This window comes from Homalodisca vitripennis, unplaced genomic scaffold, assembly GCF_021130785.1.
Source record: "Homalodisca vitripennis isolate AUS2020 unplaced genomic scaffold, UT_GWSS_2.1 ScUCBcl_1333;HRSCAF=4813, whole genome shotgun sequence".
Taxonomy (NCBI): Eukaryota; Metazoa; Arthropoda; class Insecta; order Hemiptera; family Cicadellidae; genus Homalodisca; species Homalodisca vitripennis.
The window spans coordinates 33,607-61,139 of NW_025777447.1; the positions used below are offsets into that span (position 1 = coordinate 33,607).

The window sequence follows — 27,533 nt, forward strand, 5'->3', positions numbered from 1 at the left end:
CAGAATCTTTCAGAATCAGGTGTGCCGTGAATGTGATGGGTATGATGCGGTTGACACGTAAATAATTTGTTTCTCAATGCTTTGAATGAAATTTTGTGTAATTTATTTGTGTTTTGTAAATAAAATCATATGCAAAATCACCTCCAAATTTAATGTGAGTATTTAAGTTAATTAGTTATTGCGTTTCTAAGGTTGTATGGTTTCACAAATTCTAATCTTTAGTAGTGTTGACAGTTTCATTTCAGAATACCACAAAACATCCATTGAAATTATTGTACTGCATACAAATCTTATCTATGAAATTGTTAGCTAACTTATAACATTACTTAACATTCAGAAATGTTAACGAATGTTTAACATTAACAGTATGTAAATTGTTATTGTATTTGGTTTGCTATTGTGGCATTTCTTGAGACATTTTGTAAATTATTTTATTCCATTAATTTTGTATTATTTTCAGGGGCTATTCAGATTTAGAGTTTTAAACATCACATTGGCCGATGTATTATTATTTCTCGAATTATCCAATTGCTGTTACCTACATCACAATTGGAGAATAGCCTGTTAGCTTTACCTATGATACTTGATATGGTCTAAAACCACTTTTAACAATTTTTGAAAGGCACTAGACTTTATATCTATAAAATTTTGGCATTTAAAATTCACATTTACAAAAAATTAATAACATATTTGAAATTAGATAAGGTTATAGGGTAAGGTACGATAAGCGGACCCGGTTTTTTATATCGAAGAATGTAGTCTTCGATACCTAATATTCGCATCTCAAATCCTAGACTATCAATCGATATAAAAGTATCTATAGTCCTCAATAACAATCATATGTTTTAAATTAAAATATGAATTTAATATTTATAGTCATCAAACAAATCATTATAACTAAAATTAGGAAAACTGAAGATGACCATATTTGCTCCTATCACAGTTTACAGTTGTTTCTTTCCCAAAAATTTCACATAATGGGGTTTTCGGTACGAGTCCAACATGTTGAAGCCACAAAAACAATATATTTTATTTATGTCATCATCTTTCAAAGCAATGTCGTATAGTTTTCTAAAATTGACTGCCATTTTTAATAATTAAATTTGCTTATATGTAAAATTGAAATATTACCCAAAATGTCTATTTATTCAGCACAAATTATGTACCTTAATAGCGTTAAATATTTAATACAAATAATAACACGTAAATGATCATAATTATTATAGCTTACTTACAACTACTAAAAAAAACTCATGAGAGGATTAATAAGGGTTGTTTAACAGAAAATGTTTCAATGCCTTTTTAAATTTATTCTGATCTGGTTCATTTTTAATCGTAATAGTATTTTCCAAAACTTTGTTCCCATATGTAGTTGTTTTTTGTACTAAAAAAATAAAGCCTACTGTGTTTTTTATGTTAAAATTTTTTTATATCTTGTATTTCAAAGCACACACTAAATTTCTTTAGATTATTAAAAAAATAAGATACAATTGAATATATAATGGATTGTACAAAATCAATGTTTCTGAACTAAAATATTTTTTTAAATGATCATCTTGCTTTAGAATATATATATTTTTTCCAGAATGAATTTTTTTTAATAAATTTGTTTGGCTATGTGTATGTCCCAACTTAAATTATTATCAACTTGCAATCCCAAAACTTTTGTATTGAAAATTTGGCTGAGATAATCCTGTTTGATACAAATTTTTGGTTTGGTTGTATTTCTATTCTCTTTTGTTTCAGAACTAATATAATTAGTTTTGCTTATCTATAAAAACAAGTTATTGCTTAAGAAATATTCTTATGTTTGAGAGTTGAAATTTGAGCAGTTTGTTCAATTTCATTGTGATTATTTACTGAAACGATCAAGTTCGAGTCATCGGCAGAAGGATGAGTTGACTCTTAGTACATGTAATATAATCTAAGATATTAGGAAATCCCTAAAGATAACAGAGAAATAACACAGGTCCGAGAATTGCACCTTGGGGAACTCCTTGCATCACCTTAAGTTTTCTTTATTTGATTTTTCTAATTTCATTGCTTTCAAGGAATGATATTTCTACTTATTGAGATCTATTGGAAAGGTTGGATTTAAACCAATTAAAATTAACCCCTGTGATGTTTTTCTTCAAAATGCTTTATTTTATATATTATTATACACTTACTATTATTAAATTTTTGGGTTTATTTAAACCATCCTACCCAAGGGAATAAATAGGATACATCTGAGTAAGGATACCTAGACAGATTTGGTTTAAAACGTTAAAGTTCATCAAGCTTTTTCTAAACACAAATTGAAAACATTTATATTTTTTTATAATATTAATGTCAGAGGTGTGACTGTAGCCAATAAAACAGGCTATGTTGATTCATTGTTTATTGTTACAAAGTCATGGCCCTGCCAAGTCAACAAGACTTATCAGCAAGGTCCAGTAATGTATTAATCAGAGAAAAAAAAACATACTAATTAACATTTGTAAGTGCAACACACATACGTACTTAAATGTATTTATTTATTATGTTCTGTTAGAATGTAAATTAGAGGGTTTTATATGTAATTTATTAAGTCTGTCATAAAAATTGTTTCTCTAAAATGTTGATCTAAAACTAAATGATAAACGTTTATCGCTACAAAAACAAAATCCACTATTTATTAAGAAATATTGTTTTTAGTTACTCAAATTAGGTAGTACTATAAAGGAAAGTAGATCAAAATGTGAATACCTAGAATCGTTTTCATATAATTTCCATGCAAAAGTATTACTGTACTGTGTGTAACAGTGCACAATAAAATTGAAAACACACTGTACTTTTCATGGAATTGTTTGGATGTTTTGAAACCAATTAATCATTTCTGTTTGAAAACAAGGACAAATTTTCTTGACCTCATTATAGTATGAACTAAAATAAAGAATTCCAAAGTATTTAATGTATATTCTTGGTAACATGAGAGTACATTTTATGTACTTAGTCTCTAATCAGCATTCTCTAAGTGCTCTCTATATTGTGAATTAGTCAGTAATCAGTTCTTATTGATTAAACAAATATCTAAATAACCATTGATTATAATTCTACGTGTTATTCACTATACCACTTGACTATTACTAATTTTAAGTATTTCCAATTGATGTTTAATAATACAATTGTTATGTGGTAACTTGTCTTATCAGTTTGGCTTGTATGTGTGACCATACTATTCACTTGCAGTAGTATTTAACTGTTGTACCAAACTATTCACTTAGTATTTAACTGTTGTACCTATAATGGCCCATTGTATACATTAATGTTGCATACCTTCTATAAAGTCATTGAAATTGCAGACTATAAAATCACATTTATGATTTGCTGCTGTTATCTATTACAGACATGATGACACCCACATTATGTTAGAAGAATGTTATTGTTTGCCACACACTTGTTGAAACATGTTGGACTATAAATATTGAATTTTGGTGTTCTACGGAAATATCAATTCTCCACAGTTAAAGTATCTATTGTTACATGTATGTGGATAAATGTAAACATTATCTGTGACCAAGTAAATGGATTGTGTTCAGGACCAAATTTGATGATTTGATGAGCAGATTGTATGTAAATACTCAAATATTTTGTTTGTTTTTAAATACTTAATTATTTTATAGTTTTTCATCTAAAATACTATGTCTTTAATTGAGAAAATAAGTTTCCTAAAATATTCCTGCTGTCATTCTTGTAATAAAATTCTCATTATGTACAATTAGATGTGCAACAACATAGCACAAACTGAATTTTCCCACAAAGTTATTGCTCTTAAACTTTAATAAAAGATAGAATTAAGCACATTTGTTAGAAATAAGCCAATGGCAATCATCCTTATGATGGAATATTTACGAGTCATTTTTACATTTTTTATTTGTAACTGTATGTTGTTAAGTAGTGAAAGAATGAATAATGCCATTCTGATAGAATTCTAGAGATGGCAATTGGGATAGAAAGAGTAACGGATGTATGTGAATTCCCTTGGCAAAAAGTAACAACATGAGATTTTACAAGGTTTTACTTCACATTATTGACAAAAACTTATGATGGTATATTATGATTCTTCAAAATGCACATGAACACAATTTAGACCTGATCTTCTTGATGGATGTTATTTTTTAAAACAAAATTCGAGTATACAAATATGGTGATAGTCTACATTAAAGAAACTGGCCAAAGCAAATGATATGGTATTATTACAAAATTAACACATTACACTTCTTTTATTATTATTAAATATTAGGAGACAAAAATATACAAAATGATTTATTTATAATATACAGTGCTGCCTACATTTATTGCGCATGGAACTTTACAAAACAGTTGGCGTGGTATCCTACACCACATTTGGTACATTTCTTAGTCGTTATTTTTTTGAAATGCTGCATATGGTATCTAAGTGGAACTAGACATAATCATATGTCCAACACCATCTAACCGCCACACCATGTGGAACTCGCCTTTTTGCTCGCTTTAGTGGTATTACCATTGATAGATGAACGACGCTTCTTCCAAGATACACTTGAACAACCTCCTTTATATATCCTAGGAAATCTAAGCCCCTTTGCTTCTCCCAGTCGGACTTAGTTTGTAGAGTTGATAGACATTATTCATACTGCAACTAAGAAGAAAAAAGTATAAGCTGTCAATACAATTTCTTCCATTTTTATGGTTGGCCTATAGGCTAAAACATTTTGGTCAAGTCTGTCAACTCCCCCCATGTACAAATTATATATATATATATATATATATATAATTATTTTGTATTTGGCCGTATCTGTCACATATGCGTTTTAAATAAGCAAACTAACATATGATCGGAAGACCAAATACCTGTCAAACGACTTTTATTTACATTAAATTGTATAAATGGCAATTGCCTTATTTAATTTCAATAAACATTGAATCGCAAAAAGTACTTGCTCCGCCGGGAGTCGAACCCGGATCTCTCACTTGCCGGGTGAATGTGCTACCATTACACCACAGAGCGCCTACTTTTTCCGATTCAATTATTTTGTATTTGTAGCACATTCACCCGGCAAGTGAGAGATCCGGGTTCGACTCCCGGCGGAGCAAGTACTTTTTGCGATTCAATGTTTATTGAAATTAAATAAGGCAATTGCCATTTATACAATTTAATGTATATATATATATATATATATATATATATATATATATATATATATATATATATATATATACATATATATATATACATATATATATATAGGATTGTGGTCTGACACAGATCTTTTTTTTCCTGGTTACACAAAATATTGGAAGACCCCTTTGGAAGTACTCGAGCTCTATTGGAATGTTACATAACTGTTGTCATTGAATCTAACAAGAGTTGACACAGACTCTGTGTCTGTTAAACTGTTCATAGCATCTTTTTGGACTTTTTTTAGTCAATTAGTGGGGCATGCTCAATTTGGTCTGTTCAAAATGGTGCCAGTACAGTCATGCCCATTAGCTTTCAATTCATCAACAAGAGGCACAAATGTAAAATAATTGTCTACAAATAGACTGTACTGGTGATCAGTCTATTCATTAGGTCCATCACTATTGAGCTCCCGCAACCTAGGTTTGGATGTTTGTTACCAGTGGAGACGTCCTGATATACTTTGGAACCAAACTGTATGTGTTTATTGTGAATGTTTTGTATGGTTCTGTGCTTCTGTGCCTTCCTCACCATAGACTCATCAGTACTAAGGGGGTCTTGTGGGTAGTATAAGAACCTTTTCTGATTCAATAACTTCCAAAGTCTACGTACTTTAGTAAATTTGTCAGTTGAATTCTGTTATGTGATATAGCATTTGCAAGATGTATGACCATGGTACATGCTATTTGCAATGCCCCATTTTTTGGAGCTTTAAAAAAAGTGAGGCTATGTTTATACATTTATTGAATTAGTAAAAATAAAGACGTATTTATTAAAGTAAACTATAAACAATAACTTTAAAGAAAAAAATTACTTAATTACTAGAAGTAATTAGTAGTAATTCCTTATTTCAATTCCATTTTGAATCTTCATAAATGAGACATGAGAACAACAATATTCACCATCTAGAAGTTTCTCAGAATGTGCAAATCATATTGAATGAACTAAGAGTTGCCAACCTTAAAGTTTCACTACAAGAAAATTACGTAAGAAAAATAAACTTTTCCTTAACAATTTTTCCGTATTGTCCCAAATATGGCTATTAACTATTAAATAATTGGTTGAGGTAATGTGTAGCAGAAATTTATTGCGTGTGATCCATTAAAACTAGGTCCTGCAATAGTCCGTAGCAATTTTCACAGACATGTTCGTTTGTAGGTTTCCAGTTAATTATTGACAATTAAGAAACATGGATTGTGTGTACATTATCAATATTCGTAAATAAAATAAAAAGAATAGGACAGAGCAAGGATGCTTCGAACTCATTCATATATTTCAGATCTTTAATCTAAAGTTACTGTTATAACAGATGAGCCACCTCAAGAACCTACCTGTTCTGGAGACTAGCTGGGCTATTTTGCTTCTCATAAAAAAAGTATAGGTTTTAATGCTGCTTGGAACAGTTTATTGTATTATCCTCTTTGTACAGTACAGTCTCTCACTTTACTCCTGATTTTAGAATTCCACATTATATCTTCCTTTTTAGGCCATCCTTTACTTCCTTTGGAACACGCAACACAAATATTTTTACAAAAAATCATTAATGTTACACTTAAAAATAACATTTAAGATTATGTCATTGTATGCATCTTAATTATTAATTAATACATTATGTATAAAATACACAGGATAAAAATAGTATCTCTCTATGGTAATCTTTTAACAAAATAATTTGTTTTATAATCTGTGATGCTGTATTTGTTGATGCAAAATCCAAAGAATTTTAAAATAATTTGTTCTTTAAAGTTTTAAAAATACGTTGATGGCTTAACTTGATTCACCATTTTGTAATATACTTCTGTAAACTAGGTCAGAAGATCTCTAGAAATTGGCAGAAGTAAGCCTAGATAAGAACGATATGTTCTGTTGAATGATCTCTCAAGTGGTGAAGGATGCAGATTTAAATTACAGGAGATGACCTGAGGATATTGTGGGTGGAAACTAATGGTTTCCGAACTGTAGTCCGACCAAGATCCGGCAGCACTTTCACTCTGTACACTTCAGTTAGCAGCGTTGTTGCTATTTCATCTCAGCCTCTCTAAACTTCCCCGTGGATAATTGTTGTTTCTTATGCTTTTTTTTATTAGTTCCAGTTTATTTGCATCAAATATATTACGTAACAGTGTTTTTAAACTAGAGGTAACCATCCTGTATACTACTCAAGTATAACAGTTTATTTTTAAATACTCTTGTCGGTTACAGTAAATCTAATGTGACTTTGTTTCTCTTTACTAACATCAATGAACATTCACCGCAACTGATGAAGACGTTTTATGTTGTAAATCAATTAATTAAAAATATATGTATTTTTGTAATTAATCTGTATTAATGAGAAAAAATATTTAATTTTCTTTTCAAACAGTTTATTATAATTGTAGACTCTTGGAGCAATTGGAAAATTCTTTAAATATTACTAAATGTTAATAAAAACACTACTTTTCCAAATATAAACAATTTGGAAAAAGTAGTGTTTTTTATTAACATATAGTTTATTATAATTTACACATGAAGGGTAAAACATGTATATTGTACAATATATAAACGTATTTTATATACAGCTAATTTAATTTGAGGTGTTCAAAGCCATCAATGAAGACTCATTCTAAGAACTTGATTACACCAATATGTTTAATCTATTCCATACTAGCTGTTACCCACGGCTTCGCACGCAAATCTTAAGAACCGAAGTCCTTATATTACTTAGTAAAAGCAATTATGCGCGATTGGCTGCGGGTACAGCTAGTTCGTCAATAAATTCATAGTATTTTATAACTCTTCATTTTCAATAAAATACCAATTACAACCAAATACCCACGGCTTCGCACACGATTTCCTACAAAAAAAATTGGGACATAGGAGGCATATTTCTTTTGAACGTCGTTATTACCCTTCTGAGATAAATGATAGTCACTGAAAAATACTCCAAGCTCATGGTCTATTTAAGATTTAAATTTTAAAACAGTCTCAATATGCACCTGTGAAATAACTGGAATTTTTTCTCCAATATTCTATGATTTTTGTATACAATTGAACCATATTAGACCATCGTGGACAGGAGTCAAAAAGTCGGAATTCATTAATGCACATACAATGTAATAAATGATGGTGCTCAATGTAATTTTGAAACGAAAATAGGCATATTTTAGGTACATATTATTACAGTCTAATGATTATGAGCTTCAGATGTTAAGCGAAATTGCGTATGGTTTTTATTTTAGGCTTTGCGCGTGTATCACTTCTGGATCAAATTAGTTATATCTCCGATGCCATGATTGAGCTTTCTTTGTTGTTCTCGATTGAGAGAATATGTACACACGGAGTTTTGAGAACCATACTTCTGTAAAAAAAAAAACAACTCGGGTTGGTTTTATAACATTCTTTATATTTGTAGCCAACGTAAGATAGTAATTTTGATATCTGCATTGCTCTTCTGATCAAGCACTTGCATGGTTTATATTAGATAAATATTGCAGTTAAAGGTGAATTTTTACGTCAAATTTGAATTGTATTATCTAGATAGTAAAGTTACACAGACAGAAACAGTGATTGCAGAAACAGTTGAAACAAAATTTGCTATTTCTCTTAAGCTTACTCTATGCTTTCAAACTATAAGTGTAAAGAAATTTAAAATAGTAATTAAATGATATAAACATATATTTCTTTTGTCGCACTGTATATGTTTACAAAGAACAGCTGATTAAATTTGAAAAGGCTCTTTCACTTAATAACATATGTTTGCTGCAATGCATTTCTTACGGGTATTTCTGTAACTTTTAGAGACCAGTGGGGTGGAATCCTGAATCGGGAACGGGATAAAAAGTATCCTATGTCCTTCTCCCAGTTCTTAGCTACCTCCCTACCAATTTTCAGCCAAATCGGATCAGCCGTTCTTGACTTCTAAATAGTGTAACTAACACGACTTTGTTTTATATATATAGATTGTTATTTCTATTCAGTGTATTATTTTCGGTATCTGTTTTTATTACCAGAAAAGGAAATTTGGGAATCCAATGAAGATAGTAAGAGTGGTGTTCATTGTAGAAGTCAATAGAAGTTTGTAACCAAGTTAAGTGAATTAATGAGTATAGAATTAAACCAATAAAAATGTAAATAGACTTGAAAGATTGTACTATAGTACTGGAAGAAGTTGTAGAAAAAGACATACACAACTGGAAAATGAAAACTATGACTGAAAAATACTGGGTGTTTCAAGAACTTCGAAAATAAGAACAGGGAAATTGTCTATTAAACATTGTTGACCTTTATTGATATAGAATCTCGATTGTTTTTGTTGGAGGTTGAAAATTCAATTTCACCCATAGGTTGCTTTTTCCAGAATATTTTATTAGAATTCATACTTTTCTGTATAGTGGTGTTAATATAAATTGGGAATTAAACTTTAAATATCTATAACATAATAAAAATAACTGTTATCTTGAAAAAAATTAGTGTTTTGTTTTCCTTCTAATAAGGCATCATCACAAAAAGGAATGTTCCATTTGAAAATTCATGCTTAGAAAGCACCCTTGGGGGGGGCGGGAGGATGTTCCATTTGAAAATTCATGATTAGAAAGCACCCTTGGGGGGCGGGAGGAGCTCAGATTTTATGAATGCAAGTAAAAGTAGTCTACGTAAACAAACAACTGGGTATCCTGGTGATCATCTTGATTTATCACTGTAAGACCAATGTTAAACTTCAAACAATTTTATATTATTTCAAGCACCACAATTATGTGGTATCAAGTGTGGTACGATAGATATATGACATTAAATACCATAAGCACATCTTACCTTTCTGGCATGCAAACCAGTAAGTGCAAGAACACTATCTGATTCTCGATAAAACAAAGATTATCACTCCTTTTGCAGACCTAAATTACATGGCTCTTGTGCCACAGTCCAATTAGCATTGTATAAAGTCACTGGGCACCACATTCCTTATAGAGTCATAACGTTTACTGTGACCATCACGAATTCTGCAGCAGCTATATATTAATATATTACATGTTGGAACCAGCAGAGCACTAGATATTTAAATGCCATTTTCCACCTGTAGAACTTATTTTTGTAGGGAGAAGTTGATACAAACATGGACAAACTTTCTACGTGGGATTTTGAGATGTAATGATGGAATTTTGTATACTATTGTTGAATTTAGTATAAATCTCTTGCTCAAGCTGATTTCACACACTATGGTACACATTTATACTTAGGATTTTCTTGGAACTGTTATGTTTACTTTAGTAATTACTTTGTTCCACTTCATGAGATATTCTTTATCAGTCGGAAAGTACAATACAATGGGGTCCAAAGTCTTTGTATATTGGTTTTAAAATTTAAGATAGCTTTACTTTTGTAAACATAGTGTTCTAAATTGTTTTCTTATTGACATTATTATACTTCAAATTAACATTCCAAAAAGTACAATAATATGAAACAGTAATATCAATTTGTTGGAATCTATTAAAAACTGTATTTATGTTCACAAGGTAAAATAGCATTAGTTGGTTAAAATATTTATTTAGTATGTTATTGTAATTCAAAATATAAAAAGTCCTACCAACTAAATGAAAAATATAAAAGTTATCAATAAATAACAATGAAAACTATAATCAGAAATTCTTTATTGTCAGACAGTAGAACACTGCAAAATAGCGTCAACAATATTATGTAATAGTTAATTACACTAAGTTATTTTCAGAATAACCCAATAAAATTAAATATAAAAACGTCAGATTAATTTAAACAGCACTAAAGTTTTTGTCAATGCTAAAATAAATCAAACTAAAGCTTACATAGGTGGCTAGTCTTAACATAAAGCTTAATATAAGCTAGTCTGACCAGAGCACTCGACAAAGTCCCTGACACTGTAGTAAGCCCGCTGTACCAAATGCCGCTTGACCTCCCTCTCAAAAGAAGGACTTGTTTTTGTTTTTCATAGAGTCTGTGAGTGCATTATATAGTTTAATGCCGCGCTGGTTAATAAATGTCTTTCAAAAAAAACTTGTTCTATGGGCAGGAATGGTAATCATATTGGAGTGACGTAGATTGTGACGATGTAGGGGATTTTGAGATTTGAAAAGGTGGAGGTTTTTGTGAACAAATGTCACGCAGTACAAGATATAAATCGATGGGAATGTTAGAACCTTTGCCTCCCTAAAAAGCGACCTACAAGAAGTTCTACAACGGTTTCCCAAAAACCGCTCTCAACGCCCTTTTCTGGAGTTTAAAAACGAATTTTGTACGTACACTTTCACATCCCCAAATGACTACAGCATATGTGAGAAAGGGGTAGATAAGCCCATAGTAAGCAGCCAAGGTCACTCTGGCATCAGCAAACTTTGACAGGTTTCTAATAACAAAAATCCCCGAGCTTAGTTTCCTACAAACGAGCTCAATATGATCGTGGAAGCTTAATTTATTGTCTATCTGAACGCCTAGAAACTTTAGCGACTTACAGATGAAATCTCTTCATCCCCCAAGTGGAATGGAATTTGCTCCAAATCCTGAGAACTTCTGATAGAAAAATGGATCATTTGAGTTTTCTCGTTATTTACTACGAGCTGGTTATGCTGAAACCACTGGGATATTTTTTGTGCTTCTTCAGAAGCCAGAGTCATGAGGTCCAAGTGGTTTGGGGCTTTCACTGTGAGGGATGTATCGTCTGCAAAAAGACAAATTTTGGCATTGGGACCAGAAATGCAATTTGGGAGGTCATTCACAAACAAGAGGAACAAGATTGGTCCCAGTACTGAACCCTGCGGGACTCCTCTTATTACCTCACATGGTTTTGACGAGGCTGTTCTTTGACAGCTATAGCTGTCCAAAAAAGGAAGCTGAACTGATTGCGTCCTCCCACGCAGGTAAGATGAAATCCAACAGTACGATACACCTCTAATGCCAAGTAAGTGAAGTTTTTTTAGCAAAATTTTATGATTAACCATATCAAAGGCCTTGGTCAAGTCGAAAAACAATCCCATAGCTGAATTGCCCGAGTCCAGAGCCTGTGTCAAAAATGAAATAACAGAGTCAACTGCGTCAGTGGTTGATTTTTCCTTTAATGAAACCAAACTGACTTGCAGAGAGAACTCCGTTTCTCGCCAGAAAAGACAACAATCTATCCAGAAATATTCTTTCAAATATCTTAGAAAAGGTTGTAACCAGCGAAATAGGTCTGAAGTTACTACAAACGTTCCTAGCTCCTCTCTTGTAGAGAGGGTGGACTATAGCGTGTTTTTGTGAATTAGGAAATTCACCCACTGAAAAAGATAAATTAATTAAATAAGCAAGTGGGGAAGAAATTAAATCATGGATCTGCCTGAAAAGCTTAGACGATAGTCCATCATTTCCACAAGATGGCTTAGGTTTTAAAGCAAGTATCACACGCGATACTTCTCGCTCTGTGGTGGGGGACAAGAACAACGACTTGGTTACAGGAACTGTAGCTGATCCTTGAGTCTTAGAATTTCGGGGACTCTCCGTGACGATCCTGTTAGAAGAATTAAGAGGGTGTATTCTTGTCTTTGTCAGAGGAAAAGTTGCTTCAAAGTAATAAGAAATTAGATTTGTAAATTCATTAAATCTATCATTGAAGTCCCCTGATTTAAACACACACTACTCCATGTTTCATTTTTTAGAAAATGCCTGAATGTTTGGATATTGCGGGACGTTATCCTTCGCGACATTCTAAACTTAGGCAAAGGTATGGTCTTAGCTGGGAGGACGATAACAGCTTCCTGACCATGATGATCTGATAACGCAGTTATCACCACATTGCTATTTATCAAGCTAGGATCAATGTTAGTAAAGATATTGTCAATTGCAGTTTTTGAACCCTTAAACTCCCTGGTGTAAGAGGTTATGGTATGTCTTAGACCAAATGTTTTCATGATATGAATGAAATGTCTACTGGATGCCTGATTACTCAATAGATCTATGTTGAATAGATCTATATTAATATATGATGTATAATTGATGATTTTGATGAAAAAGGCCTATGACAGAAAGAGAGAATCTATACTTTTTTATCTGAAAATTTTAATAAGTACTTTTTAACATTTGCAGGTTTTGTATTCACGTTTTATCAATGGCTGTACAAAATCTTCTATACCGAATATTTAATAGATTACGAATAGGATATTGTACAAATTGAGATAGAACATTAAAGTACATAAAAGTAATACATTAAAGTTGAAGAAGAAACAAAATGTTTTCAAAATTGTAAGAGTAAATTGTAAATAATATTGTAATAGACTTTTAATAATGGTTATTTAGAAAAACAGATTTTGTTAATTGTTTACTTTAGCCAATTCACAAATTTGTTGATTTTTTTCAAAACAAAATGCTTAAAAATTATACAAAAAACAACAGACAGCTGTTAAATTTTGGAAAGATTTTTAATCTCATAAAAAGCACTAGTAGTTAAATAGACCAACAGTAATGCCTCCAGCCACCAGCACAGGCTGTTAGCACCATAGTTGCTGCCCCATTCTGATGGTGACAAAAAAAACATCCCTCAAGATAGTACTGATTCATAAAATATAAAATTTAAAAAAAAAACCAATCACTAATGTTCATTAAATATTTAAAAACTCACCTAAAAATCAAACCCGTCTAAAACAACTAAACAAACAGTGTATTCTCAGCTAGAAGACAATGGCCGAAAACACAGTTCTCATATATCATAGAAGCTTAACATCACATAAACACAACACAAACTTGAATATATAATGGCTAATGGAAATGACAAAATATAAAAACACCTTTATTTGAAATTTACAACACAGCAAAATCAAACCAATCATTAAATGAGAAAAAATAATTGGATAACTACATAGATATGCAAACACGATGCATGTTGACAAACAAGATCATAAAATAAAAAAAGAAATTAAACCACTATAGAGGTAGAAACTGTTTAAAAAAATTACAAAAAAAAAGTACCGGAAAACTCTTATATTATCCGCATTTGCAGGTGGTAGCCCTTCTCTGACCTCTAAAATTGCTTGTAATTGTGTGATTATTGGTATTCCGACTATCCCTTTGACCAATGCCTACCCTAACCCCCCCCCCCAAAAAAACCTCGATTACCCTTGATCCCTAAATTGATGGAATATTTGAGATCAACTTAAAATTTCAAACATCAGTTGCTGTGGAATTATGGACCGCGACTGCCTAAAAGTTTTTCTGGAAACAAGAACATATTATTTTAAGAAATTGATAAAAGCAGTTTTAGATTGTTATAGCTAACATAGCTAATGTAAACATTATCCCAGGTTTTATTATGAAAATAAATGTGCAAAAATATACACACACATGTAAACTTAATATGAAACAATCTCCCTTTTTGTCATAGAAGACATTGAATTTAGCCACTGAATAATGCTGGAAAATTTAGGTTGAGATATCATTTTAATGCATATGGTTTCAGTAATTTTTGTTACAAAATAAAAATAAAATCTTATTTTTAGAGTGATGTATTTATTTAGATGTTTTTTAAGTCATTTTCACCCCTTAATGCTTTAACACAAGTTCCAGTTGAGTGAATTGTCTGCCAATGTAAACAAACTATTCGAGCCACTGTGAATCGGGTTCTTTGTAGTTTTATTGTTTTCATTCATAACACAAGTTTGTTTTAGTTTTTAATCTGTTGTAAAATTAGGGTAATGTGCAATTAATTGTAATGTGCAAATAATGTAATGTTTTAAGCCTCATTTTCACATGAAAGTACATAACTTTTATTACTTTGGCTTGAGTTATTAGGTTATAGTGTTGAAACAATGCATGAATTATTCATTTAGTACTATTTATTTGTCTAATGGCTGCAAGTAAAAGTGGGTTAAAAATTAATGATATACTAGATGACGATTTAACATCCACTGATGAATAGACCAATTTGCCTCCTCTACCTGATGTAGGCCTCAATATCCCTAACAATAGTGATTTGTATAAATTTTATTGGAGTAGAAATAATATTACAAAACAAAATAAATAAGATAAAATACACATATTCAATAAGACAAATATGATTTGATGCACCAACAGCTTTAAAATAAACATTAAACTGGGGATTTTGGTTTAAAAACAAAAGGAAAATATTTATAAAGTAAAAATATAATGGTGTACAAAACTCATTGTTTTATACCTTGTTTTACTCTCCATTTAGTCTAAGGATAAAAAACTCGTGCATTATTCTATTTTTTTCAAAATAAAAAGCGTCAGTATAAAAAAATACAACACTGACACTGTACTTTAACTGAACATTAAAATACAACCAGATAGAGATATTAGCACTTTTTAAATAGTCCAGAAAGGGTTAAGTATTGTAATGGTTTTATAATCAATATTTAATCAGAATTGTAGCAGCTTTTTATTTTTAGTTTCATTTATTGCTTTTGGTTTAAAGGTTAAATTTTCAAAATTAAAACAAAAATATGTGATATTTTCTAACTGTATCCATATTACAAACGTGATGAAAGTCAGCTTATTCACTTCGTTATGGCCGTAACTTGTTAAAATTACAGATAAAATAATAATTCATCTCTATTGGATAAATCAAATGACAACAAAAATATTTTTGTCATCAATACTGTACTCTCTTTTTATTATACATGTGGGATAAAGTAAAGTGTAGAGAGCTTTTATCTTATATTAACAAATAGATAGTGAATAGTGGTAAGAGTTTCCAAAGTTTTCATTTTCTAATGTGTTTTAATGAATCTGATAAGTAATTGAAAAATGGTGTTGAAACAAAATAATTGAGTACAGTGAATGCTTCTGTTATGAGTCTCAATCATTATTTTGATTAGATTAATTATTGTTGAAATTAAATCAATTAACAATTTTGTGGTGTAGACATTTTTTTTTAACTTATAGTGAATCAATGCAGTGTATATATTCAAGATAGTCTAGTCAGCATTTAACCTTTGCATGAGGTCAAACCAGTTTTTAAATGTCCTTGCCTCTCTCTCCCTCCCCTCCCCTCCACCCTCCCCCTAGCAGGATGAGCAACAGCTGAGTGGACTGAAGGCCACTGCATCTGGAATGTCATCTGGCAACTTTCTGTAATACAGTTGGGGCTGGAACCTGGGTACTGTTGCTAAATACTTTCACCATGACTGTCGGCTCTCAGCATTGTGTCAGGTGTTACAGCGGCTGCAGCGTCCCACTATTGTCCTCCCCCACTTCTTGTCCCAGGCAACCGGTCCGTTCCGCACTCTCGGAAGTTCGCTTATGTCAGCCTCGCTAATCTCCTGCTACTCTAATATCATCAGATTTCCTGCTATTGATATTACAGTTACAGAGATGACATTACAAACTGACCCTGAAACTAACTTTCTCATCAGTAGTCTCCTGAGGTTATTATGTTTGTATAGTAACAACAAACTGTACCTTATTTTAATCAGGAAACAGTTTTCAAGAAGGTTTAAAATCCAAAGGGTTTTAATTAAATTAAATTTTTAAACTGATAAGAAGAAAAATAAAATTGGAGGTTTCCTTAGGCATTGTAATGTTGAAATGACAAAACACTTTTAATTCAGGTTTGAAAACCATATTGTCAATACATAGGCTAGGCTATACATACCACATTTCTTCTTGTGAAAATATGTTTCTTCAATTCAGTGCTTCTAGTTAATTTAAATTATATAAAACCAAAAATATTTAAAGTGGCTAAAGACTTCCATCGTTGGAATATTTCTTGAGAATCAAATTTTTAAAGAGAAAACATTTCAGATTTAAGTTATGAGGTTTCCGTTTGTGTTATGAGGTTCATATACTCATTTTACAAACAATTTTTAATTTTGGAATTATAATAATTTTAGTAAACATTGTTAATAAATGAAGTAGTAGTAGTAGTATATTTCAAGGATTTCTTTGATTGTCAACACTACTATAGATGTACTTTGTATGACATATTGCACATTATGCATATTGTAATTATATTTTTAGCATACTAAAAATCAATAATAAAATAGAATTTCAGAAAACATGTGTGAACTGTTTACAATTTACCACAAACAAAAGAAACAAACAAATGTAACTTATCCACTAAGCTCTACTTCATCAAACATTAATAACCAATAAATATTCAATGTTGTCTGATGGAAGATTATACTGGTGATGTTTCTATATTTCAGCATTGAAATCATGTTAACATCACTGAAACTGATACAAAAATATCCCACTCCTCTGTTTGTAAAAGATGCAAGCCAAAAAGAAGGAAATACGATAATTAAAGTCAGCCAGTCTATTTTCACAGTGAGTTGCCGCAAATTGACTGAAATGAGCGATTCACATCAGGACCGCAGGATGTGTCCGTTTTGCGGCTCTAGTTGATTGTAATCTTTCTTTGTTATCCTGTCAGGTCACTGACAATATCCTGGATTGTATAAGCAACATTGACTCCTTCACTGTAGTAGTTTCTTACTGCTGTCAATAGGGCAGAAAGCAGTTAAGAGAAAAAAATCTACATTTAAGGAAACCATTAAATACAAAATTATTGTTCTCTATCCTCTTAGATTATTTTTCAGTATTAATTTGTAGTATGTTAAACAGCTAATTACAATATGCAGTGTCATAAAACCTATATTTAAGAATCTACAACCAATATTTATATAATATTAACACATTCTAAGTGGAAAATTCCCAAATAAAAAGTTAATGAAAGAATCTTTAAAAAGATTGAAAGACACAATTACACCAATAATTAATAGTTTTTACACTTGTTAATGCATATTTAAAATGCCTCAGTTTGTTGAGAATACCATCTACTCTGAAGTAAGTGCGGTTATTTTGTTATTTGTGATAAATGCGTGAAAACAGTTAAAACTCACCATCAGAATTTGTGAAGTGTATTGGACAAAACAGTATGAGTGATGGAATAGCACTCACATGGGTAAAAAAGTTGGCAAACTAATGATATTGTACAGAAAGTGAATGATAAAATGAAAATGGAGAGATATTTCACAATTTTTATTTTGTATTTCATGAATGAGCAAAACTAAAACAACTATTTTAATCAATAAATATTGAAGATACGTTCATCTATTGTGAACAGCTAATAATTGCCAAATATAGCCTGGCATTTCTTGCATCTACATATAGAGCTATATATACCTAACACTGTATGCACACACTTTGGAGATAAGTTATCGGCACTGAAAGGGTTAAAAAAAAAACTGAAAACTACACAATAGATTTCTCTGTTGGACTCACAGAGAAACAGGAATGTATAAGTTAATTTATTTATCGTTTATTTCTAAAAATAATAAAAAACAAATTTAATAATTAAAAAAAAATTTTCTTTAACATTTGTAGAAGGAATACAATTGTATATAATGTTCTTGAAGTTTTGGTTTATTTGAATTTTTGATAGTTTTTTTTAACAACAAAGTTTCAAGGCTATTTTTCATGTATTAAATATATTTTTGTACGTTTAAAATATGCGTCTACTTTATATATGTATAAAATATAATTTTTGTGTTGTATCAGCTTGATTAAGATATTCCTCTGTTATAACAAATACAATCCCTGTAATAAAGAAATTGTAGCTATTCCAATTAAATTAAATGGTGAACAAGGAAAGAAAAGGAAACTCCATCCAGTAAGATTCTGCAAGCAAAGATTGTAGTTGAAGTATTTCTGTCTTGACAATCCAATACAGTAGTAACATGAGCCTGAAGTCTGAAGTCTGGCAGGTGTACAATCCAAGGCTAATTGGTGTACAGTTATAATAGAAGGTCTAATGAGTCTTGTCCTGGAGAGATATTTCTGACACCATTCTGACTGTTGCCATCCTAACATATATATTGTAGTAGTTTAAAATAGATTACTTTTGTTTTGTAGTTAAACAAATGCCAAGTCTCACATGGCTAATTGTTGTAGAACAACATACAACATGTCTTGTTTTGGACATCCATTAAAAATAATTAATGATCTAATTAAATAATTAATGGTTAATAAATGTTTAATTATTTTAAAGCATAAAGTTTAAAAGTATATGGCTCTATCTTGTTAGTATGAAATGAGTGAGGTTTAAAAGCTGATAATTGATACTTTAAATTAGTATTTTTTTCTCTTTATTTTACATAAAATTGCATGCAACGGAGTACCCTCTCTTATAACACATGGAGATTTAGGTTAATGATCTATTATTGCATAATTAGATTTTATATTTTAAAGTGTTTTCCAATAAGGAAAGTAACTTAAAACTTTGTAAAAGTAAAGTTATAAAAAATTAAACGTTAAATACTAACTATAAGCTAGAATGTAAGTAAGTGGAGATGATTTTAACATCTGTGGTGGATAGATACTGTGGCTAACTGTTGCCATGGTCTAGTTGCAGGCATTAGCACATTATGGTAACGAGTCGTGTGCCAATTACCTCTTTTAATTGGGCTCCGGTCGCTACTTGTGGGCCCTTCACCGGGAGAGTTACTAATTCATGCTGTCTTCTTGTCATTTCTCACTGTCATTGATTCATTTCGCTTGTCTGTGTACTGTAACTACAATCTATATTGCTACAACTGATCCTCAAGGCACAATCATCAGACCACTGTTCTTTATTGTTTCCCATATATCATTTTCCAGTGTTACAATTGCGATTAGTGCATTTAGTAATTAAAAAATAATTCTCACACGAAACTATGTTTAATTTTTGAGAGAAATTATTCATATTATTATTACTACTATATGAGAGGATGAATGAAAGATTATTGAATTAATGTCCTTTGTTAAAGTATTAAAGGCTATTTTGTTTTTCTGAAAGTAGTTAACTATTTGTTACTTATAATGATAATTAAAAAAAAACAAACAATAACAAAATGTGGTAAATTAAACACTTCTATCTGCAGTCCACACGGGCCACATGGATTTTAATTTTCATGTCAATTAGAACTGATAGCACTGATTTTGATATGACTGTTCTTATAATTTCCATCTCTCAATATTAGTGTTAATTGTAACCCGCAATTCTCCACGTTATTTATTTATTGTATGCATGCCAGCAGAGCAATTTTAATTTAATAACTGTGTAATAAATAACATTTACTGGTGTCTGTTACTAAAATGGATAATAAAGTTGAACCTTGGTATTTGAAAATATTTACCATCTAAAACTGTGTAGACTTATAAATTCTAAAAATGATTTAAGGTAGAAATTTTATATCCTGCTTTGTTATAATAACTATAGTTTTTAAAATATTTTAGTGCACAAATATTTCCATTTTATTCCAGTTATGACGATGCACCAACTGGTTGCTTTGTGACATCTGTATATACCCATGTGTGTTATTTGAATATAAATTGTGTGAATTTGAATTTTGAGAAATACCTGAAGTGTTACATGGCCTAATATAATTATATAATACTAAACTAAATTTATATCAGGAAAAGGTGTAAATTTTATATAACTTCATACAGTTATAGTTCCACCACTGCAGTTCTATCATTCTTAATGTATTTTCCTAAGTATTTTGCGATTATGTAATTTTTTAAGCCTTCTAAAGTTTTCAAATTACTAAAAGGAACTTAATAATTAATATTTATTGGCATACCATCAACAGATAACAGTTAGGCTATACAAAGAATAAAAAATTGCAATGGTTTTTCACACGCACAAAAGATAAACCAGATTATCAGGGGTAAAGTTCAATGTAAAAAACTTTATTCTAATTTCACAGCACTAGCTGAAGTTGTACTTGATACCACCATGGAGTTTAAACGGAAAATGTTATCTTAGTAGTGAGAGTAATGACTTTTGTACTAATTACAGCTGATTGTCTGTGGCAGGTCCCACGGAAGGCTGTGATGGTGCCAAGACTACCCCGACATATCCTCAGGTTGTGATGTAGTGTAGTGACCATGTTCCGGACCAAAGTGCGTATCCATACATGTAAGGTGATCTTGGTGACATCACTGGTGTGGTTTCTCGTGGACGTGGTGGTGCTGACGTTCTACTCGGATTGTGTGGGGGCGTGGTGGGTGGGGGCGGGGGGGTGTGTGGTGTGCCCGAGCCTCCTACCCCACAGGCTCTAGTGGCCACCAGTAGCGGGGAGACGGCCACCAGCAGTAAAGGGCGGGGCAATCTCCATGAGCTCATGCGAGACCGTGGCAAGAAGACCTACTCCCCGTGGGAGCTGATGAAGTGGAAACCTGCCCCCTCTGTCAAAGAACAGGTCTGTATACTATTTATACAAGTTTTAATCCGTTTGTATTTAAATTTGATATTTATAAACATTTTTTAAATGATATCTATGTATCTTATTATCCTTGTTATCTTCAGTCCTAATTATCATGAGAGATATTATTTATTTATTTATAATTTTATGGCCTACATTGTACCACTTTAGTCACTTTATATTTTCTAGTCTTTCTTCTTTTATCCACTTCTTTTATAGTATAACATGAGAGATATTATACTATACTATATCTTAACTATAAACTTATTTATCATGATAGTTATTTAACATGGATCGTATACCACAATGTAAGCAGATAAAGATGCTTTTCACAGCAACCAAAGTAGACAACAACCTATAGGCTTAATCAGTTTGCACTGTAAAACATAGTAAAAAATTGTTGTATTGCAGAATTGAATGGTTAACTTTAGTATGAAAGCTTGTGGATCATCATGACTTCCGTAATGTCATGGGTGGGCATCAATATGCAAGATTATTGATGATTGTGATCTGCAAAGAATTATTAATTACTAGAAGTCATGTGATGCAAACAACTGTGCTAGGATGATGATTCTATTATATTATTGTATTCTATGGATGGTTTAAATAACACAACTTTACTGTAAAAAAAATATATATATATATATATGCTTATTTTTTTTTTTTTTAATCACTCTGGTCCAAGCTCCTCTGGCCTCTAAAGTTGTAAAAAATCCCATCTTTGTATCTATAGTTGCATTACAGCAAATACTATTAATTGAAGGAGCCTGTTAAACGTAATCAACTGTTCTGTGTAAACAATTTTTAATCACAACAGAACCATACTTTTAATGAATTTAACCACTATTTTCACTTGGTTTACAATTATAGTGTGAAAGCATAGATGCTTTGTGCGCTTGACAACAACAACACTGAGCATAGAGTAAGGAAATATCTTGATAAGAAAATTAAAATGTTTAGTATAAATATACTTTTAACCATACTGTTTTAGCAAGTATTGAGTATTATATATAAAAGACAAAGTTACTATGTAACATTTACTATAAATTTTAACACTGTTATAAAACCCATATTATTATCTTTTGATAGAAGTAGGCTGTGTGTGTTTATATTATTAATGGGGGAAACAAGACAAAATTAACTATGGAACAAAGATAGTAAAACCAGAATAAATTACAATGATCATAAATAAACACTTTTTGTCATATTTTCTTGATTGTGGTAACAAGGAAAATTCAACATTGATATCAGAAATATAATTAAATCAAACTAGAAGTGCTCATACATATGCAAAACTGTGAATAACTGCTATTATACTTACATACATTACATTTTGTTAACAATCTTTACAGCTTTCATTGTTTTGGATTATCCCTCGATTAACACAAAAATTCGGCTAAATGAATGTGGATTAGATTTTTTTCTGGCTATAAGTTCTGAAAATTGTAAGTCCTGAAAATCAAGTATTATCATTATGAACTGCTGAATGTCATAAGAGGCATGATTTTAATATTAAATTTTTGATATGCAGGTGTAGTAAAATGGTGTTCAGATAGTCAATTCCTTGTTCTAATGTTTGAATGGTTGCAATTAGAAAAATTGAATTTTAGAGTATTTCTTGACCAGTGGAATCTAGTTTTTGTTGAATTCTGTGTTAACCCTTTATAACTGACAAGTTCGATATATATATTGTAACTCTAGTTTTGCGAACAACAATCACACCCGAGATATGCCTTACGACTGTATTTTTGTGAACAACCGCCACGCCCGAGTATACTTGTTTTCTTATTATCAGCTGCTTTATTTTTCTTATATCAGCTGTTATATTGCGTTAATTTGTGTTCTATTATGTTAAAAATGTCTTGAAGATAGCTGTCCAGTTGGTGATTGCAATGATGTGGACATTACTCAAACGTCTTGGATGCTATGTGCTTTATATAGTATACAAGTTTTGCAATGTTTACGTTGATATTTTACAAGATGTTTTCCAGTGTTTATTTGTAGATAGAGCTTTCATAGTGATAATATGTTGTATTATTTGACAAATTGACATTATGTGAGATGTTTGTAAACATTGTTGATTGTTTACTCCATTCATTAAACTTAAAAAAAACTGTTATGTCAAAAACTCCTAAAAATAAGAAAAAATTCTCAGTCCTAGGGTGTTCTTAGTGTTTAACAAATCCTGGCACTCAGTATCGCTGCCAATCCAGGAATAAGGCAGTTAAAGGGTTAATAAGGATTGGACTCCAAAAGGAAACCAGACATCTGTAACTCTGCATTTTCAAATAGCAACTCACGACAAGTCCACAAAAACAAGAATTTTGGCACATATCATATTTTGTTCATTATTTAAATTTATATTTGCTATATTTTATTGAAGATTTAATAGGGTAATGGAATTGTGTGTGTGATTGGTAATTTTTAAACTTTGTCCATAGAAAAATAAATGCACTTAGTTAATTGTTAAGCCAGATACCACTAAACAAAATTAAAAACAGTTCAACAGTATAAAGTGACAAGAATAAAGTAGGCATATCTGAAATCAGTAATGTAATTTTTTTAGTTTAGATTTCATAGATGTAATAGTTCCCAACGAGTTGAAGAGAAAGTAAACAATCCTGGGATTCTGCAAGTGGCAATTTCTATTCATAAGATTCATTTTCTGTCTGAAGGCCTGAACAACTGGCAAACATGCTGATATAATAAACAATTCTAAACACATAGCCTATACTACTAAAGTAGTGTTCAGATCAATGGAAGTTTCAATCATCAATGCCATATGTTCATATAAACTAATTGAAGCTTCTATTGATTTGAACACTACTACAATAGTATGTGTAGTAGCATGTTCGAGGGTGATTTGGAAAGTTCTTAGAATAGGATGGAAGAAATATTGATTTTTTCATAATGGTCTACCTGTACAATAATGCAGTCATAGTCATAGTCATAGATCTTTATTCAAAGCTGTAGTATTATAAATACAGTCAGAATAGTGTCACAAATACAGATAACCTGTATCTGTGATGATATTAGTCTAAAAATCTAAAATCTTATGTTAACTTAACATCATTTCACAGTTCATCCAGTGATGTTTCCAATGCCGTGATATCATCTTAAAAATGAGTTTCCCCAGGTCAAAAATGCCCATACTCTTTGGCAGTCAGTTTTTTAAAGAGAACTTTGTTTACCAAGGACAATTTTGAATTTGGAAAAGAGATAAAAATCTGATGGTGCTGAAACAGTCTGATAAGACGTTGATAGCACCAGTTACATCTTAAATCGTGTATTTTGCCAATTACAATTGTTTGTATATATGTGTTCTTTGTACAAGATAACTTTTATACTTGCCAAACTTTATCTTTTTCTTATATCTTGTGCTATTGTTTGTTCAGGAGATAAATGTGTGTCAGAACAGTTTTATCAACTTAGAAGATAATCAACAGAATTCCTTTCATATTTCAGGAAACTTATACAACTCCTTTCTGGCTGACTGCATTGCCTTTGCTTTCTTTCTTGGTGATGGATTGACTTCACACTACTGCCTTGAGATGTTTTTGCTTCAGAGGTATAATAATGTGATATCTGCACTACAGCCATGCAGAGCACTGATGCGCCACATGTTTACTGATATAGGATTACCTTGCCAGCGCTGACATGTGACGGTGATTCTAAGGACTTATGAAACCCTCCTTGTATTAAAAAAATGCGCTAAGGTTATTTTGTGACACAGTTATAATTTTCACAATGATAAAATATCTAATTTAGAAGTATATGCGTAACCAAAACAAAAATTTATACTGTATATCATTAACCCTCCACCTGCCCATATAGTAACTCAGGTATTGGCGGCAAGCCCATTTTGGATAATTTCTAAAAGTGTTTTTTCTTTCTTCTTTGAATTGTTGTAAAATATACATGTCTCATGCAAATGTACATACTATATATATATTATATAGTACATATATATATATATATATATATATATATATACGTACAGAATTTACCATCCAATAAGAAAATATGAAACACTGTGCAAACATATACAAGGTATTAGTATGTTACACCTCGTGTCACATACCAGGTTCTTCTGAGGTTTGCATGCAAACTTCAAATTTTGTAACTCATTTAATTCTTGAGATATCCTGCAGAGAGAAAGGTGGACAACCATAGAGAAAACTTTTACGTATCCTCCAACAGGCAAAAGAGAAACTGTGTCAACCTACCGAATCGTAGCCTTCAATGACGCTCAGCCAAATTGCATGGTTGGACATGCACCATCATAAAACTCATTCTTGTCTATGTAGAAATGAAGTTTTGTGCAAAATTTAAAAGTCTACAGATTAAATCTTTCTCGGCCTATCTTTTCACATGATACATTAACTTACATTTGTTCAATGGTTAGGTTCCGTAGCATTGTTCAAATAATAAACATTCATGAATTTTAAACATTAAAGTTAAATTTTTATTCAAATACAGTAAATCCATAATGGAATATTAAAAATAATATTCTAAATGATATTGAGAAACGGCTGACTGTGAAAAGTAACATTGTGTTATCAAAATATGGTCTGAGTAGAATTATTATCTAAAAATAAATATGAAACAAGGCATATCACTTATTGTAGAATTGTACCTGTGCAGTTCATATTACATAAGGCAGTTTGCAAACAATCAATTAGTTGCAGACTTTACTTTCCTTGTGTGTGTTTTCTTGGCCTTTCTTCTATTAGTTTTTCATTTTTGACTAGAGATAAAGTTATTGGTGTGTAAAGACTACCATTGCAGACAACATAATGGATCATGAAGGTCAAGTTTCAATTTTAGTTTTGGACAGTATTAACATATACTTCTACGGATTCTACAAATCCCCTAACAAATATTATATCATCATGATCTCAATGAACTAAACTATCCCAAATAGGTATTACCTGACTATTCTTATAAAATAGTAGAATAGTTAGCGCAAAACACAAAGTTGGGAGATGGGTTTGAGTTTAGAACTTTTCTTAGATGTATAAATAATTGGTCACCTATGACTATGTGCAAGTTTCTCTATAATGACTAACAACTCTTACCTTGTAATTTTTGTTTTACAAATAAAAACTTTATATATATTGTAAAAAAAATCAGATACTGTACTTAGTCCTCAAAGGATCTTTGTGTCTTTTACTTGTATTTAATCCTCAAATCTGAGGCTTCTGCAAAAAAACATATAAATTTGTGGGCTCCTATTCTCTGATATTCTTTGGGCTCAAGAGATAAGCTCCAGATTGTTTCCTGGCTTTTTGCAAATATCAGAACAATTCAGCCATACGTTCACCTTTAGGTCCCTTGTGTGTGAGCTGCCTGATGCATGTTTTATATTGTCATGACTTCTGCTTGGAAAATCATGACTTATTTTCCTAAGGGCATTGTCAATGTAACTCCTGACCCATATTTCAAACCCTGCCCTGGGGTAAAAAAAAAAATTCAAAGCTTTAGTGTTTAAAAAAGATGTATCGGTTTTTGGCGCTCTTGAGTCCAACAAGTGATTTTTCAAAAAAGTTTACGTATGTTTTTGGCCTAAAAGACAATCTAAAAATAAAAATACATTCTGGCAATTTTGTTTAAATTTTCATCATATAAAGCACATGGAATTATTAAAAATGTTATACGTCATAGATATCTGTATACAAATTGTTATATTCTAAATATATTTAATTTAAAAAAAAATCATAGGTTAATTGAAACATAATATTCTAACTTAGACGGTTTAGGTATAAACATTATTGCACTGAAGATATTTTATTTATTTGATCACAATAACACTACAAGTTTCTGCTGATGTATATTAAGACACACTTCATTTTCATGAAATTTCACATGATAAAAAAGGGAAAATATAGATATAAACAATATATGGTTATATAAATAATGATTTTGAACTGAAATATTTCTATGAAAAGTACCAAAATTATAAACAAAGTTATTCTGGTTATATTGTCATGATTTTGTCAATGTTGGTAATGTATCGTATAGGTTGGCAAACCTGGAGAGCTGGGCAAGGCAGTCAACATCCCAGCTGACCAGGAGAGCATCATGAAGGAGAAGTTCAAGTTGAACCAGTTCAATATCCTAGCAAGTGACATGATCTCACTCAACCGTTCTCTGCAGGATGTCCGGCAAGAAGG

General features: G+C 31.1%; 1 protein-coding gene across 1 annotated transcript; it reads left to right on the forward strand.

Moving 5' to 3' along the window:
- Positions 1-27,533, forward strand: LOC124371377 (polypeptide N-acetylgalactosaminyltransferase 5-like; the record flags this gene model as incomplete). Its single annotated transcript, XM_046829707.1, has 3 exons — positions 1-154; positions 20,972-21,357; positions 27,382-27,533. Coding segments are annotated over exons 2-3 (230 nt in total), but the record flags the coding sequence as incomplete, so codon positions are not given.